The following is a 17,734-nucleotide window of genomic DNA, read 5'->3' on the forward strand; positions in this document are numbered from 1 at the left end:
TGCTACTGAAATATAACAAAATCCCCATTACATATCACAGAGCACTGATAAGCAGCATATCATCTATAATTAAGTAAAACTCGGTCATAACGGAGTACAGCAAAAGAGGAAATCAAGAGAGAAAGTATTTATTAAATATTAGCCCACTATTCAGCATTATACATATGATGAACTATCTGTCTGGAGTGACTATAGATGATTATTAATTCAAAGTCCCTGTTGCATAGAGTTTATAGATATATATGAAATATGATGAAGATCATGTAATATGATTGAACGCTCATGAAGAGCTACAAAATGGACTTTGAGGGAGACTGTTTTTCCAGGGTCAAGAACGATCTTTGAACCTCAAGAGAAGCATTGATTCACAAGTGGCACATTAATAATAAACTAATGTACGACAACTAACAGGGAGCACAAGGACAATAACAAACCGACAAACAAAGAAATCTGATACTTAAGAGACACTGTGTACTTTAATACAGAGTGAGACAGAAACCTGAGCAAACACTGATCCCAATCCTCCTCCAATCATGTAAATACCACCCTGTTGAATTCAGACAGTGAGACATGCACTGAGCCACATCTTTGCCTTGGAAGTACTGAGGGACACCGTAGGGTGAGTGGAAGTCCTCAAGTCATACCCAATAAAAAACTGGGGGTACATGCACCCTGGGTAAGTCCACATGAACTTACACACATCTTCTTTTTCACGTCACAAAAAAAGTTTCTTAGCCTTTTAAAAAACGAGGTACAGAATTACCACCAATCAGTGAAATTCACCTAAACACACTGAGATCACACTGAGCCAAAAGTAATTCTGGAAAAGTCTAATTTCCATTAAATGCTCTGCTCTGAAGAAATATTCCTCACCAGGAAGGGATGCAGCACAATATTTAGACTTTTCCTTTTAGTTGCCAAAACACAAAGTCCACTCAGATGTTGTCGGCAGCAGAAATGTATCTGGAGAGAAAGTTCTTGATCTCAGAGATGTGCTTGGTCTCTCTGATGGTGGTGTCTCTGCTGCGGACTTGGAGGAGGCCGCTCTCCAGCGTGTTCTCACTGATCACCACAGTGAACAGCACTCCCATCTCGTCATACCTACAACGCATCGACACAGAGACACAGTCAGTCTACAGCAAGAGATGATTCGCTCCTAATGAGGAACTTTGCAACACTGAATTTGCACTTTACTTTGCGTTCAGCTGCTCCATTGACGTTGGCAGAGTTTCGAGATACCCAGGCCACGCAGGGATCTTAGCCTCCATAAACTCCTGCAGCAGCCCTTCACAAACCTACAAAACAATCAAATGCTCTTTAATCGACTGTCACTATCGCCTAAATCACAGTCACTTGAATGATCCTTTTCACAGAGCACATGACTCACTTTATACATATGTATTCACAGGTTTAATCAATATTAGAAAAATCAATTAATCATTGATGTTTACAGATGTGTTTCTTACCTGCCTCAGCTCCATAGTGGCTCCCCTGCCGATGTCTAAAGCCACTTTGACCGGAGCCAACACTGGGTGCAGCTTCAGGACCTGAAATCAACAGCGAAACAAAACTAGTGACAAAAGGTTCACATCACAAAAGAAAGGGGAAGTGTCAAGTGAGACAGTGGAATTCAGTATATCATCGTGTTTAACACGTGGGTCATCACCTTTCTCCTCAGCAGCTTCTGCTTGCTGTCTTGTTTCTTGAGCTGCTGGAGTGAGTTGGACAGAAAGGCCTTCACACCGCGGTCCATGTTCCCGCTTACCGAGACGACGTGAGGAACCGACTTACGACCATCTCGAAACTGAAATTGTGTTTAGAAACTGCGTGTGGTCACCATGAAGAAAGGCAACAACAGCAGTGAATAGGTGCTTGTGTATATCGAACTTTGAAACATCAATGGCTTCATCTACTCATTCCTTTCATCCTGTGCTTTTCCTGACGTATCAAAATGTCTTCTGTGAAAAAAGGCCCATCAGGGAAATTTCTGATTTCATTGCGAGGGCCACATAATTTGGGGTTTTGCTGACTGCTAGCTTCTACACCTTCTATGTGACTTTTTGGCAATGGCAGCCTGACGGGGTAAGAAACTGAATGCAGACATAGCGAGTATGCAAACAACAACAAAAAAAAGACAGTATGCACATGAAGACAAGCAGACTGACCTGTAGTTTGGAACGGACTCCTTTGTGTGTCTGCAGCAGCTCGGCGTGTCCTCTGCTCCACAGCGTCTCCAGGGGCTCCTGTCCCCACGGGAAGCTGTAGCTGATCCTCACACCGCGAGACGCCGCCCCCTCGAGTTCCTCCACTGGGACGTCACTACTGCTGAAGTCTGATGGAGACCGGGCGAACTGGAAAGACATGGGTTGGCCTGATTTCATGTAACGGAAGTTATGTTAATGTAGTAATAATTTAAGATACACTGCTCAACTGCGACCCAAATCTCCTCCTATCTAGTCTCCCTCTGGGGAGAAATGTTGTGTTTGGGCCCTCCAGGTATATCAGGGAGTGTATCTTCAAGTAATAGAAATAAGTATCAATGATGGGAAGTCATAAGGTTAGACTGCTCATTTAATGTAAATAGCCCATGAAAACAGGAAAACAACCCTTTTTGTGCTCCAGTTAGCGCTGCACAATACATGCAAGTAATGCACTCCGAAACCACCTTGTGGTTATAAATATATTGTAATCCAAGTAAAACACAAGAATATTTTCTACATACTGTTTTCACCATGTGTAAGCTGTGTGTATCTGAGTGATGGTGGGGATCTGTTCAGCTTACATTCAGTGCTCTGAAATACTTGTGAAATACTTCCTCTTATTTAACAACACTCACTTTCCTCCACCACTTCAGTCTCTGTCTCGCCCAGTGATCCAGCCAGTGGGAAGAGGTCCGAGGAGAGCAGAACCACACCAGAGACGTCTGGGTCACCTCAGCTGGGCTGGCAGAAACAGAACCATTACATTACAATTACAGTAGCACTACTCATATTCTTTTTTTAGTCGTTTACTGTATTTAAATAGCACTAATTTGTTATGAAATACAAAGCACAAATGTCTACTGTCTCAGAAAAATGGGGCCAGCTCGCCCTCTAGTGGTTAAATAATGAACAGCGTACAACAACTTAAATGCAAACAGTTATTGATATCATTCATATCCATCAAAATGGCGACAAAAAACCCCAAAAATAAGAGTATGTAATATGAATACATATAATACATGTTCGAATTGATGGACCATAGGATTAGCAGTCAGTGAGTTGGGCATATTGCTAGCATCCCCAAGAGGAGTGGGTTGAAAAGCTTATTATTTTGCCAGTGAAGACACTTAATTACTGTGGCCAAATACTTGCCTTCATGTCACACACACACAGGTGGTATCAACATAAAATCATCAAGCAACAATAAGTACGAAGGAGCAAAATGTATTTGCACGAGTTCCATAATTTCATATGGAGAAGCTGTAGTGAGAGAATAAACTTTTTCACAAGTGTGTGTCTACACATGCGGACGGAGGGACAGTAGATGAAGCCTCACCAACCAGAGCCATCCGAGGGCTGGAAACACAGACCAGACTCAGCCAGGCCAAAGGGTAGCTTCCTGTTCACCAGCTCCAACGAGGGGACAAATTGCTCCAACGCACCTGAGAACAAACGAGACTTAATAGCTGTTCATTTTGCATACGAGTAATTCTAATTTTGTACTTCCAACATAGAAGGCAATTAGGTGACAAACATTGTTTCATTTGACTGTTTTGCTACAAGTTGAGGATAGGTGCCATCAGTCATGTTCCAAAGAGAGATGCGCTATCCTTTTGTCCCTCTGAAGAATGTGGTTCTAAGCAGTGGTTTACAGACTGACATCATCTAAGATGATGATGTGTACAAACCCAAGTACCCACAAAGTCCTAATCTTAACCCTTAACCTAAATATAATATTTGATATGTGGAGATTGAACTAGGATAGACTCAACCAAGGCCAAGAAAGTCCCTTAAGACTACCAATTATTCATCATTTCACTGTATCGTTTATTCTGAACCAAGGGTGGTCTATATATAATCATCATACAGTATAGTAGTGCAAGTACTCGTGCAAACACATCAATGTCACAACAATCAAACAGTGAGTCCCTCTGGAATATGCAGCACTCTACCTTGTAGAAAGTCTGTCCTCAGAGAGGGGGACCTCTGAATGAGCACCTGTACCTCCTGGATGAGCTGCTCCTTGCTCAGTTCTTGCTGTTCAAGAATGTGTTTCAAATAGTCAGACTCAACAATCCTCAGCTGCCCCCGTCCATCTGCTGCTGCGTCCTTGCTGCTGCTCAGGGTGTTTATCCCAAACACCTGAGCCGAGGAGCTGGTCACAGAGTGCCACCACTGCTCCAGCAGGTTTCTCCTCAGCTCCGTGCCCAGAGGCCCATAGACGCAGCTCATGCCCCGCTGGAACAGCTCGGTGTTAGTCTGACCGGGTGAGACATAGTGTCTGTCCACACAGAGCTGCAGCAAAGTGCTGACCTGATCCAAGTCGTCACTTGACGACGTGCTGCAGTGTCTCCTGGAGTGTTGCAGAGCCAGTGTTGCAATGCATGGTGGGGGTTTTAATGTGCATAGGACGTTTCTGACACAGCAAGATAACATGACGAAAAGCTTGAGAGAAGTAAAGCCAAAGATTGTCTATTGAAGTGATGACTCCTCATGAGTAAAGTCCAAGTGAACCCTAAATGCTAATGTAAAATAAACTGTTAGCTAGGCATTAATCGAGCAAGCAATCACACTTGAAGCAAAAATAGAGTCCACTGTTTCTGTTGAACACAAAAACACGAGCTCAGTGAGAGGTGCCTTCATCATCTGCCTGTTGAGCGTTGGTCGCATACCGTCACTAGTTCACGGTATTAATGCTACATGGCTACATTACGTAAATGCTGGAGCATACCGGTACATTTAACACAGAATGCACTCGCCTGGCACTTTTTTTGGTCACACAGTTAATGTTCAATGATGATGGCCGGTGGACAACTGTTTGAATTCACACAGGAGTTACGTGTGATGTACGACCCGGAAGTGATATCTTTACATCCGGGTTACAAATGCTTCAGTCAGGTGTTATGGCAACGTGATGCATTCAGTGTCATTCTGAAATAACCAAACTTAAATACAGTCGGTGTATTGGTGTCTTGTTCACTGAAAAAAAAAATAAGTCTTTATTTATTCAAAAATAAAAAATAAATCACAATTATTTTACTTTTGCGTTGCTTTTCATAATTTTGATAAAAAATGAACACCAAAAATATTCAAAGTGAGCTCAATAAACAAACTACTTCTTCTACAATGGTTTTAGAAGCCTCGTCTCTTGTCTACAGTAAAATGCTGGGGAGGAAATACGTTATTTATTGTTTGCTTAAAAGTAGTAGGATCAAGATCTTTTAGTACTCACTTAAAAATGAAGAGTTAAAGTAAAACTGCAACCAGACAACAAAACATAAACCAATGAACAGTTAATTAAGGACATGACTTCAGTGTCCTACATGGTAACTGCAGCCCTAAACTAAAGTGTTAATTTTATTATTTCATGATGCTTAATAATGTGCTTAGCTTAAATTGCTGTGCTGCATTGTTTCTTATAAGTCTGTTCAATATTGGTGTACTAATGCAAAGTGTAATTTTCTTTCATCCTCCTCTGTGCAACCTCTAAGGTGACATCACAAATGTGTTCAGGCCTCTGGCTCATGAATGAAGCAACACCGATACTGCCATGTTCACACGTGTGTGGTTTACAGTCACCAGGTCAGTTCTATAATTCATTCTTAATTCCACACAATCAACACAACACACAGGTCCAATTTTCTTATTTTTATTGAAAAGGGCCTCACGCACCCTTTTTATATGATTCATAACATCACTTTAAAAACATACCACTAACTGAAAACACTGCATTACCTAGTAAAAATAAATTACCGAGGAATGTAACCCAAAAAAAACAGTCAAGGAAAAAGTGCGGCAATCATAATTGCACTAGGAGACCTGTCTATGACTCCATTTAATGCTCTGGGTTTACGGAATAATTCCAACCCTGCTGTAAGCAAAACAAAGTTAAACAGTACAAAGGATAATAATAATAATAATAATAATAATAATAATAATAATAATAAGCATCATACTGTAAGATTTCAAGACTAAACCAAAATCATGTTGGTTCCATATATTGTGCGTATATCATATCTACTGTGGGAAGGGTGGTGGCATGGGGTAGGGCACCATTGGTGGTGGAGGTGGTGGCTGTTGGGCCTGTGGTGGTGGTGGCTGAGAGTTGAATGGGAATGGTGGGTGGTTCATACCATTCTGACCGGCCCTCTGCATGGCCCCAAATTGAGGGGGCCCCTGGAAGCTTTGGCTACCAAAGGCACCCACCTGATTTGCCGGAGCACCAAAATTACCCTGTCCATTGCTGTTGCTGTAATTGTTGCTACCATAGCTACCACTAGAGTCACCACTGTTACCACCATAGCTGCCACCATTTTGAGCCTTATTGCCACCAAAGGCACTCTTCGGCCCATTGCCAAACCCTCTATCGCTGTCCCTGTCCCTGTAGCTACTACCGCCAAAGTTGCTCCTCCCGCCCCCAGAATACCTATCCCGACGGTCATCCTTGTAGCCACCTCTTCCCCCCCTACCACGACCTGCATGAGAGGAAGACAAGACAGGGACAAAAGGGGAAGACATTACGTGAAGAGGTCTAAAAAAGGGCCTTTTGAGACAAGTCAAAGATTATATCATTTAATTTAAAGGAGGGTATAAGCTCCAAATAAAGCAGCATACAATATGAATCAGTAATATAAATAGACAAATGAATCAGCAGGGGTATTGACTACTAAAAGCTATACTAGTCCTTCCTTAAAAAACATTATTAATGTAAACAAGTGTCGGATTTTACCTCCTCTGTCCTCTGACATCTGGATGAGCTTGGGGTTAATGGCCTGATTGGCCTCGCGGAGCACAGAGATCAGGTCACTGGCCTGTTTCATGTTGTTGGGGGTGAAGAAGGTGTAGGCTGTGCCCGTTTTTTGACTTCGGGCTGTGCGTCCAATGCGATGGATATAATCCTCGGAGGAGTTAGGGTAGTCATAATTGATGACAAATTTCACATCCTCCACATCTGTGAAAGTGTTGCAGTGTGGCAAAACAAAACATGGAGGCCACACAGGATTTTGCACACCACAACAGCCAGATCAAAGGGAAAAGTTAGCAACTGTGGAGGCTGGGGAAGAAAATGGTCATGAGGCTGTGGAGGGAAAACATGTTAAAAACAACATAAGATTGTGCATACATCTACTCCATGGGAATACTACTGTGGGAAGAGAGAAACGATGCACACTCCAATTGCTTACCATAATCAAAAAGATCCAAACGACATTCACTCTCCCTTTTGTTAACCAAGGGAGAAAAAAACAAATGGATTTAAGTCTTACCATAAAGGAGTATGCATTCACTAGTCCTTTCCCAATGCAGCGAAATCCCCCACAAATTGTCAAGTGACATCCAGGAGCTTCTACGCAGTCGGGCCACGATATGCACTGGGGCCTCCTCATGTGCCAATATAGGACCATTCAGGGGTACATTTTTGCAGGTCCGTTTTTCCCAGTACACTCTCAAAAGAAGCTTGATATTAAAGGCCGCACTGCACGTCTTGCCAAGACAAAATAGACCAAGTGCTAATTTGAACAGGGGCCCCTTCCAAAAAAAAAAAAAAAAAAAAAAAAAAAAAAAAAAAAAAAAATAAAATGTAAAAGGCCCAAGACATGAACCTCGTGGGACCCCTCACCGAGCACGGCACAATTCCCCCCACCCACTTCATCCGTCTCATCAAGGCAAGATCTTCCAAGAAGCCAGTGTTCACTTGAGAAAATGTCTCTCGTTGGCAGGTCTCGACATGACTTTAAAACGCAGGCGAGGGAGGAACTTTGGTTTGAGTTGTCTCACTCTCTTTCTCCTCTCACTAGATGTTCTCACTACCCCCTAAAACACATGTGCCAGGTCTCGTCAATTTTCAGAGACAAATAAAAGATTTCAAACTGCTCTCTCCATTTCAAGAAATCCAGCACTTTGACGGGAAAAGAAAACAACTGAAAGCTTAAGACAGGCTCTCAAGCACCCATGCTATGTGATACAAGCTCCGAAAGGTAACAATTGTTCCAAATCTCAAACAAGTGACTTGCAATACAGCGCTCTCTAACACAACAGCATGCAAGGCAAAAGTCACAACATCAAGCATATCTTTCTTTTTTTTCTTTTTTTAAACGTTTGAGTTGGAAACAGCTGGATGCCGTTTGTCAGGTGAAATCCATGGACAGAGAACAGATGTGTGTGTATTTCACCAACATAGAGCCAAAGGCTTAGCCACGCAGCCTTTTGAAGTTCACTGGCACACAAGAGCTTTCACCTCTCTAGGCCCACTGGGTGGCAAGCCAGTTGAGCACTTCCAATATGTCATCCTTCTCCCTCTCGAGGCCTGGGACTGTCATGCCTAGCGCCTGCCACAAAGACTCCACCTTAAGGTGAGAAAAACTCAGAAAATGCATAGAAAAGTTAAAGAAAGCAAAACCACTTTCTTTAAAGTAAGTGTAACACTGATAAGAAAGTGGTGATACTCAATGGCATACTGACCCAAGCCACGGGAGGCCACATCTGTAGCGATGAGGATTGGAGCTTTGCCATATCTGAACTCTGAAGGGAGATGGACGGGATTTAATTCAGTTACAGAGCAGCCTGTGATGGTTAAATATTTTAAAATCGTAACTTGCGATGTGATTTATCAAATCTAACCGTTAAGGACCCAGTCCCTCTCCTGCTGGCTCTTGTCTCCATGAATCCCCATTGCTGGCCACCTGTGACAGATGGATTGAACAATAAACCCGAATGCAACAACAAGTAGGAGCAATAAGGGGAAAAACAAGGCATCATTTAACGTAGCCTCAATTTTAACTTTCAAGATGAACATAAGAGTTAAAATAAGGAAAAGAGACACTCTTTGAGGGGAGGAACGAGGAGATCCTTACCCATCTCTTCTCATCCTCCTGGTGATCTCATCACAACGCCTTTTGGTCTCCACAAAAATAATGGTCTTGTTCTCCTTTTCACTCATTATCTCCTCCAGCAGACGGATCAGTCTAACAGAGACGAGGCAAAGAGGACGTTGAGACAAAACTTAGTTGACAAAATGCTAAATTGTCTTGACAAAAATCGTCCGTCACAGCAACAGACTTTCAGGGTTCAACATTAATGTTATTTGTTTTTAGATATCCACTTGCACCAAGTCAATTTAACCTGCCCCGATAGAGATTGCTGTATTTATTTGCAGGTATAAAATAACAACAAAGACTAAAGTTAATTTTCTAATGTTATTTAAGGAAATGAATCAGAACACTGCTTAGCTACCTCCATCATTAGCAAAACTATGCATTTAATTATCTTTTAGTTGCTGCATTTACAAGCCACATGTGGCATTTAAATTGTCCTAGGCAATCCTCCAGGCCTTTTTGTTGATCCTTACATTTCTACTGATGCAAGTACATTCAGCAACTGTTTTGAGATTAAATACAGAATCTGTTCTACTTGAGTAGGTTTGACATCACATCAGTTGACTGACCGATGCTAAGAAAGAGGTTGGAATCATCTACTCACTTGTCCTCCTTCTCCATGTCATTGCAAACATCAACTATCTGCAGGATGTTGTGATTGGCACTGAGCTGCAGCGCGCCAATGTTGATCTGGACGTAGTCCTTCAGGAAGTCCTCAGCCAGCTGGCGAACTTCCTTAGGCCAGGTGGCGCTCCACATCAGGGTCTGACGGTCTGGCTGGTGAGGACAAAAAGGAGGACCTCAACCCTATTTTGAAGCTTCAAATTAAATGTAACCCTCATATATAATTGTTAACACGTTTAAAGATGTACTAGTCTTATATTTAGTATCAGTTAATCTGATCGAGTTCTGAAGAACGAGTATTGATCACAGGCTGTTTGGTCAACTTGTGTGGGTATGAATTGAATTCCTCTCTCTGGAGAACTTTGTTTTTAAGTCTTTATTTTATTTGGGTACTGGGCAAAATATTTCTCATAAACATAACAGCTGGTTAGTAGTCATGTTTGTGATGTGACAATTTACTTGACTCTGAGATTTTCTCAATAATAATAATGTCAATTGTGTGAAAATAACACAACATACCCGAATTTGTTCCACTATCTTGCGGATCTGAGGTTCAAATCCCATGTCCAGCATGCGGTCTGCTTCATCCAGCACCAGATAGGTGCAACGACGCAAATTAGTCTTTCCACACTCAAGGAAGTCAATGAGACGACCCGGAGTAGCAATGCAGATCTCAACCCCTAAAAGACAAGAAAACATAGTATTATATATTTAACCTTAAAGCAAATCCCTAATGGCAAAGTTGAATGAATTGAGTAATCTATTTAAATAGTGAGAGCAACAAAGTAAGCATACCTCTCTCAAGGTCCCTGATTTGGGGTCCTTTGGGGGCACCCCCGTAGATGCAGGTGCTCTTGAGACGGGAAGCCCTGCCGTATTCAGCAGCCACTTGTTGCACCTGCTGAGCCAGCTCACGGGTTGGCGCCAGTACCAAGCACTAAAGAAAGATGGATATAAATGATCAGAATCAATATTTGTGTATTGCATCCTTAACATTAAATAAATAGATTGAATAGGTAAGACTCATGCATACTGGGCTGTTACAACTACTTTTATGTTCATCCATTCATGTAGGACAATCTTTAGACAGAGAGAAGTACCTTTAACACAACCAACAAAGAATGGTCTGTGTAGACCAAGACCACAACTGCCCCATTTCTACTGGCTCTGTATAGCATGCCAAGCTGTAAACTCAAGCAATATATCTGGTCCCTCCCAAGAGAGAGATAACCCTGCTGATACCATAACATTATGGCACTGCTTGGGCAACTTATTCACCGAAGAGAAAATGATTCTTGCAGCCAGGTGAAACACAAAGTTAGTTAACATTAAAGATATAAGCTTCACCGTTTTTTTATTTATTTTTTGGGGCACACAGTATTGAATTCTGTCTAATTAGTGATATACAGATTGATACATGGAGCCTGGGCATCATCTAGGCCTCTAGTTTTCCTGTTTCCTGTTCTTCCAAAATAGTAATAAAACAAAAGGACTTTCAATAGTATCCGGCACTAATAGAGGATCACACATTCGGACAAATCATTTTAAGCGTACTTACAATAGGTCCATCTCCGTGCTCCAAAAATGGCTGATGTTGGATGTGCACAATTGCAGGCAGAAGGTACTGAAAGAAATAAAAACAAAAGGGCCGACATTAAATATACACCTCAAATCACAGTGCATATGTATCAGTGTTCCTGGTAGTCATTACCTTCCACAACATAGCAGGATTTATTTCTTCCCTCAGCCGTTGCAGTATTATCTCAAATGTCTGTTTCTGTATTCACATTAATCTGTTCGATCTTGAGCCAATCACTCTTGGCAAAAGTGTTATGTCTTAATTACCGAATGGCGACAACAAATTAATCTCATATGGGTGCTGGGTAGAAAAGCTCTGAAAAATCATAATTAAAAAGTACTTCACTTACTGCTAGGGTTTTCCCAGAACCAGTTTGTGCGATGCCAACCATGTCTTTGCCACTCAGGGCCACTGGCCACCCCTGAGACTGAATTGGAGTTGGATCAGTCCAGTTCTGTTTGACAATAACTTCCATGACGTAGCCTGCAAAAGTAAGATGATGCAAGTTAAACTGTCAACTTTAAAACTTCTGTCAATGACACAAGTAGTAGGTAAAGAAATATTTGTAATTTTTGTGTGGTGGCGCATTCGTCTCTACTCACTTGGAAATGCAGCTTCGTGGAATTGTATAATTGGTTTGGGGATATCTCTGCCTTTGACCGTAACTTCTTTGTTTCTTCGGTACAGTTCAACCTCTTGCTGCAATTGAAGAACACAGTCAATACACATATTCGCAAGACCACATGAGTAAAAACTAATTCAAAAGAGACACGACGAGAAGTGAATCTTACAGGTGGTCTGCGAGTTGCATCTGGATGTTCCTGGTAGAAGTTCTTTTGAAACTTTGGAAGCTCGTCAAGGTTCCAGTGCTTCTTTCGCAGCCTCTCACCGGGGTTGCCAAACTTCCCCGGAGGAGGTCCGCTCCTATTACCACCACCACTACCACCACCACCACCAAAACGAGGAGGTCCTCCACTATACCTTGTGTAAAAGAGCAGGACACATGTGGTTCGTACTACACAGCCAGTAAAAGTAAAACCTGATGATCACCATGCATCATCAGGATCACCTCAGCTTGTTCTTCGAGGCCTTGGTATGGCTTGAAAGACGAAATGAGGATATTGCTTGATAGGTAGCATAGGGTTTGGTGTTAGGGATATCTACACAAAAAAATTACTCCAAATCAGTCAGTCCTCCAAATGTATGGACATGCACTACTAAATCAAATACATTTTCCTCCCAAATTTTCTAGCGCCACATAAAGAAATCACACAAAATGGATAGGGACTATAAATTAGTGAACAGCTTTAAAGACAGTTTAATCACCATCTGTGTATGAGGGCACAATCTTCCAAACAGAAAAAGAGTTTATACCCACGAGGCAAACATGGAACTGAATACTATTTGCTTTTTAAACACTGAGCATCTCTGGCATAAAAACAGTCGCTTAATAGTTTGCTATCAAGCAAACAAGTGTACAAAGTGTTGATATAGACAAATCCAACACTGTGCACAGTCCCAAGTCTAAATGTATAGCTCTTGATTATTGCCGTATAGGTAAACACTCACCAGTAAGTAGGGCTCATGATAAACTGTCATATTACTGAATGGAGACAGATTTAACGTTATATTCACGATACAACGAGAACATTATGGGGCTGAGCTTCACCTCCTGTAGGAAGCATGACAGGGTTATTAGGGTCGTTAGAAAACTAACTCGTTAAAAATAAATTGCTCGTTTGCGACAAAAAAAACTTCCGTCTCAAATGTGCATCAGAAGAGACACCGCTGCGTCACATGACAACAACCAGGCCGACACAGAGCTGTCATTAGCTGCCATTTTACCTCCAATAGGCAGGGAAACGCAAAACATTACAGATACGCCAGAGCAAGAACGTTTAAACGCATAAAAACAGCGTTTCTCTTTTTAATACACGACTGCAGCTAAATAACAAGTAGTGGCGATATAAACTAGCGTTACAAGACAACGGTCTTGTTATGAGAGCGCGGACATGACAGCTAAGCTGCTCATCTTAACGTCAACCGTTCACGTTAAGAAACCCAGAGCTGACCCTTCGCTTACCCTCTATCTCTGCCACGATCTCGGTCTGAAAATCCAGGCATTGTGCAGCAGACTACTGTGGTAGAAGCAGACTTTGTATAAATCCCTGTACCCGGTCAACAACACAATTAATCTAAGAGCTAAAGTCGGCACAAGCAAAACAAAAAGAAAATGCCGGCAGACAAAAATCTGTCTAGAGGGACGGATGTGAGGTCAGACTGGGCGGATAACATTGTATCAATGCGCGTCACACAACTGGCACACCCGTGGTACTATTTTGTGTCTGCACACCAGTGACGTTATTCAGTCGAAGAGGGTGATATAACGTTATATATATATATAATGTGAAAAATAAATATTTGGCTTACAATAGTTGTATATGATGTTTTGTCTTTGTACGATTTGTGTTGTATTTTTTTTAAGTCATGTACAATTTGGCAGCACAAATGGACGCTTAATCTTAACTCGCCTATTCCAGTCAAGTCTTTTGGTCCTATTTGTTTTTTTGTTTCACTGTCAATTACCAGAATATCTCAAATACTAAGAGATTTTGAGAGATTTGGTTGAAAATTTGTAATTAATTTAAAGGACCATAGCGTGTTGGCCATGAGTCTTTCAACTTTCATCCAGGTACATATTCCAAATATGAAGTATTTTTCAAAAATCATGGTGGAAGAAGGAGTCTCAGCCTTTTCTGTGTGTGGTTATTACTATAATACATATTCTGCCAGAAGAACAAAGCAGCAACAAAGTCCAGTCAGATGATCAGGTAACTCTCCAGTGCAAACAAACATTTATTAAAATGTGCTAATGCAACACAATTAGAACAGTGACAGAATGTGGAAATTGGTTGTATTCAGTAAATTCTTCTGGCACACAATGTTTGAACATCCCACTGATCTCCATTTTCATCATGTGGCTTTTCCATCACAAGTTACAACAGTCTTCATTTGGTTGATGTAAATGACATGCTGATACCTGCAGAGAGAGAACAAAAACACCCACATAAAATTAAAATAACAAAAATATATATATATTTTAAATATATAAAACATGCAAGCTGTTTTCTGAAATAATGGCAACATATGAGGTGATTATAATTATGTTTGAGATTCTCTTAAAACAAAACATCTATTTTACAAAGGAGTAGTTTGACAATTAATCTGGTCCCCTTTTATTTTACAAATGGTATTTTTCATGTGCAATACCACAAAAGCACATCAACTAAAATGAGGACACAGAGATTGAGGAAATACATTTATAGTGAGTCATGCAGATGCAAAATTTGATACAAAATCTGCAACACATATATTACCTCCTTTACATCTGATAGAGAGACCCTACAATAGCAGGCATTTAGAACAGGAAAATGTTGTATTCACAGTGGTTGAGAAATGAAAATGTTCTTAATGGTTGCTTTTGAAGCTTTAAGCTTCACTTAAGACTCTTAACAATGACCCATTTTGATCTGGGGTATGCTTTATAACACAGCAAGTAGCCTTGCACAGGAACGAATGTGTTTTGGTCTACAATGTAAAGACATTTTTAGAAAGTTACATTTCCAGGCATCACACACTTGTTTAATGTAAAGTCACAAAAACTGAGTACCCCTTTACATTCAGGATGTCCACTCTGACGTGATACAACCCAATAAAAAAGGAAATAATTCTAAAATGTCCTAGAACAACAATTTCAACACATACTTCTCTGTGATCATCAGGAGACCAATCCCAGTTATTTTCTGCATCAGGAATCATCCAGGTTCTTACATTTCTGGGGCTTCCGTTCTGTGTTTCAAAGGGAGACATTACAGTATTTTATCGTTGTTGTTGCTGAGTTTTCACAACGGAGTTCAAGTTTTAAGCCCTAAAATCTTAATTAATACAAAGAGCCAAACTGACATTCTACATTTTTACGTTTAACAAAATACTGTCCAAACACTCAAAAGCAGAACACTAAATCACATGTTCAGAGCACAGAAAAGACACCTCATGTTAATCAATATCACCAGCTCTGCTATACATTTCAGGTGTCTGACAGATGTAAAAAGGCCTTTGTTTTGGACAGAAACATCTGGGACACACGTAGAAATACGTTATTACAAATAAAAGCCCTGCATTTAAAATGTTACTTTAGTAAAAGTACAAAATATAGCATCAAAATATACTTAAAGAACCAAAAGTAAAAGTAGTCAAACAGAGGAGCCCGTTTCTAAATAATATACATTATATAACAGAGTAGCTTAATTTATTAAAAAACTTGATCCTGTATTTGTTGATTTATTTGTTGCATTAAGCTAAATCTGCAATGCTGCTAGAGTTGTCAAATAAATGTAATGGATTAAAAAGTAGAAGTATAAAGTGGTATAAAAGGGAAATACTTGAGTAAATGGCAAGTACCTCAAAATTGTACATTTACATTCATCCAGGGTTAGGATCAATACAAATAGTTTGTAAGGTGCCGTTGTGTTGTCTGCCATAGGTGTGTATTGTGTTTTGTTTATTTGCTATCTGAAATGCCACCACATATCACAACACTAGAAATCATAGCCGTCAGTCACATTACGTAAACTCTACTAGAATCGTCATACGCTCAGGTACATACATGAAGTATGACATCTTTATTTAACCCATCCTAAGCATTTAGAAGCTGCTGTGAGGTGCCCCGGGGAGCAACATAGTGTCCAGTGTGTCGCTAAAGGACACATGCAGACAGCAGGAGTTGGCGTCAACCTTGTGGTTAAAGGACGACCCGCTCAACCCACTGAGCTACAGCCGGCCAAACCCAAATATGTCTGAAACAGAGGACCTTGTATGGTAATAGATTGTTGTGAAGACACAGCATTTTTACTTACTACAAAACCTCCTCCACACGCCATCTTTTTCCCTGCTGAGTTCAGTGTTATTGGCTGTTAACTGGTCAATTATTTTCCTGAGATTGGCATTATCTGCCAATAAATGGTCTCTCTCTCTTCTCCAGTTGGTTTTGTCTTTATTCCCTATTGGGGGAACAACAAAACAGCAACTGAATATTCCTACAAGTTATCATCACATTCATCAACATGTGAAGTGTTGATTTCTTTAACGTTCTTGTTACTAACACCAAAACAGAATGAGAAAAAACTCACTTTGGACTGCGAGAAAAATAATCCCGGCCAGGAGGAGAAGACACAGCGCACCCAGAAACATTGAAACAGTTCTGACATGATTCCTTTTTCTGGTGATGACTGACAAAAAGAAACAATACATTTTGAGGATACAGTCATCTATTACTGTTTTTAGCTCTACAGTACTAAATGCTGCAATTAATAAAATACAAGAAAATTTCACTAACACCTCTTCAAAATCAACATAAAACCACTGCTGCACCACACTACCAAACCACACTGAAGGTGAACACTGAACACATTAAATGAAATTGAAACATAAAAAATGAAGAGAATAAAATCCGTTGCTCATGCTCGTCGTTTCCGTACCTGGGTGCTGAGCCTCTGCAGGTGGTGCATTTGGTGACGTGACCTCCACCCAGGGGTTGTCATACACTCTCAGGCTTTCAGCGCTGACATAGATGTTCACTATATTCTCCGTGTCGTCCTGATCACAGTAAACCTGGTTGATGATGCCAGACTGAGCGTACAGGTCCCCCGACATTTTATGGCTAATATAACTTAACGATTGATGGCAGAGTTTGTTTTAAATCTTGATATAATAGTTGTGTCTGTTTTCTGAATGAGGATGGACATCCACACTGATTACGCCAAAAGGGGAAGAGCAGAGAAACAGGAAGTTGGGAGTAATTACAGTTTTGGCATCTGCTTGTTCCTCTTAAGTTTACCTGGTCATCAGTGAGCTTTGACATTTGATTTGTTGTCTATAACCAGAGATAAATGGTCACGTTTCAGTGACCAATTATTGTTAACAGAAAAGCAAAACATACAATAAATTAACCAAAACAGAGACAACAATGAGTGATTGTAAGGAGGCTGAGACAAACCAATGACATTTTGAATATAGATTTAAAAGATCTAGGGTCTACGTTCAACAATTTTCTCTATTCTTCACTCAGAAAAATATCCAAAAGTCATATGTGGTGAATGTGTTGATATGGTAATTATCTTGTGCCATACAACAACAAAACTATGACCTGATAAAGAAACCGTCATAACAGGCATTTAGAACAGAAAATGTAAACAAACAAAAGTGGAATCACTAATATTCACAGTGAAATATTCTTCATGATTACTTTTGAAGGCTTTAGTTTATCTTTATCTTTGCACAGAAATTGTTGTGTCTTGCTCTACAATGTAAAGAAATTATTTACATAAAGTGACATTTGCACGACTTACACTACTATGACAAGTCATATGTGGTGAATGTGTTGTAGTACATTCCTGTTC

General features: G+C 40.6%; 2 protein-coding genes across 3 annotated transcripts; both read right to left on the reverse strand.

The window, feature by feature from the left end:
* Positions 1 to 449: 449 nt before the first annotated feature.
* polg2 (polymerase (DNA directed), gamma 2, accessory subunit) lies at positions 450 to 5,701 on the reverse strand. Of its 2 annotated transcripts, none has more exons than XM_076090316.1 (8): positions 4,154 to 5,701; positions 3,542 to 3,643; positions 2,837 to 2,937; positions 2,166 to 2,351; positions 1,667 to 1,804; positions 1,467 to 1,547; positions 1,195 to 1,295; positions 450 to 1,101 (listed from the first exon to the last, which is right to left on the reverse strand). In XM_076090316.1, the coding sequence occupies exons 1-8, from the start codon at positions 4,635 to 4,637 to the stop codon at positions 936 to 938; spliced, it is 1,359 nt and encodes a 452-aa protein (XP_075946431.1). In that variant the 5' UTR covers positions 4,638 to 5,701; the 3' UTR covers positions 450 to 935. The 2 variants fall into 2 exon arrangements, with proteins under 2 accessions (XP_075946431.1, XP_075946430.1); XM_076090315.1 differs by having other exon boundaries at positions 2,837 to 2,942; positions 3,538 to 3,643.
* A 133-nt stretch (positions 5,702 to 5,834) lies between these two features.
* Positions 5,835 to 13,538, reverse strand: LOC142948340 (putative ATP-dependent RNA helicase DDX5). The gene is made up of 13 exons (XM_076090314.1): positions 13,360 to 13,538; positions 12,068 to 12,257; positions 11,879 to 11,975; positions 11,626 to 11,759; positions 11,256 to 11,321; positions 10,493 to 10,634; positions 10,217 to 10,377; positions 9,678 to 9,850; positions 9,053 to 9,163; positions 8,820 to 8,881; positions 8,661 to 8,720; positions 6,931 to 7,152; positions 5,835 to 6,676 (listed from the first exon to the last, which is right to left on the reverse strand). Exons 1-13 carry the CDS (start codon positions 13,398 to 13,400, stop codon positions 6,219 to 6,221), a joined length of 1,917 nt encoding a protein of 638 aa, XP_075946429.1. The 5' UTR covers positions 13,401 to 13,538; the 3' UTR covers positions 5,835 to 6,218.
* Positions 13,539 to 17,734: the final 4,196 nt, after the last annotated feature.

The sequence above is a fragment of the Anarhichas minor genome, unplaced genomic scaffold (assembly GCF_050575085.1).
Source record: "Anarhichas minor isolate MPS153535 unplaced genomic scaffold, ASM5057508v1 ptg000012l, whole genome shotgun sequence".
In the NCBI taxonomy this organism is placed as follows: Eukaryota; Metazoa; Chordata; class Actinopteri; order Perciformes; family Anarhichadidae; genus Anarhichas; species Anarhichas minor.

What these genes read in the sequence shown, in the direction of transcription:
- polg2 (XM_076090315.1), bottom strand. Translation starts at nt 4,637, where the DNA reads ATGTTATCTTGCTGTGTCAGAAACGTCCTATGCACATTAAAACCCCCA. An exon ending in GAGTCCGTTCCAAACTACAG is followed by an intron (nt 1,805 to 2,165) that starts GTCAGTCTGCTT and finishes ACACAATTTCAG; the next exon opens with TTTCGAGATGGTCGTAAGTC. An exon ending in AGAAGCTGCTGAGGAGAAAG is followed by an intron (nt 1,548 to 1,666) that starts GTGATGACCCAC and finishes TGTTGATTTCAG; the next exon opens with GTCCTGAAGCTGCACCCAGT.
- LOC142948340 (XM_076090314.1), bottom strand. Translation starts at nt 13,400, where the DNA reads ATGCCTGGATTTTCAGACCGAGATCGTGGCAGAGATAGAGG. An exon ending in GATCGTGGCAGAGATAGAGG is followed by an intron (nt 12,258 to 13,359) that starts GTAAGCGAAGGG and finishes CTTTTACACAAG; the next exon opens with GTATAGTGGAGGACCTCCTC. An exon ending in AGCACGGAGATGGACCTATT is followed by an intron (nt 10,635 to 11,255) that starts GTAAGTACGCTT and finishes ATCTTTCTTTAG; the next exon opens with TGCTTGGTACTGGCGCCAAC.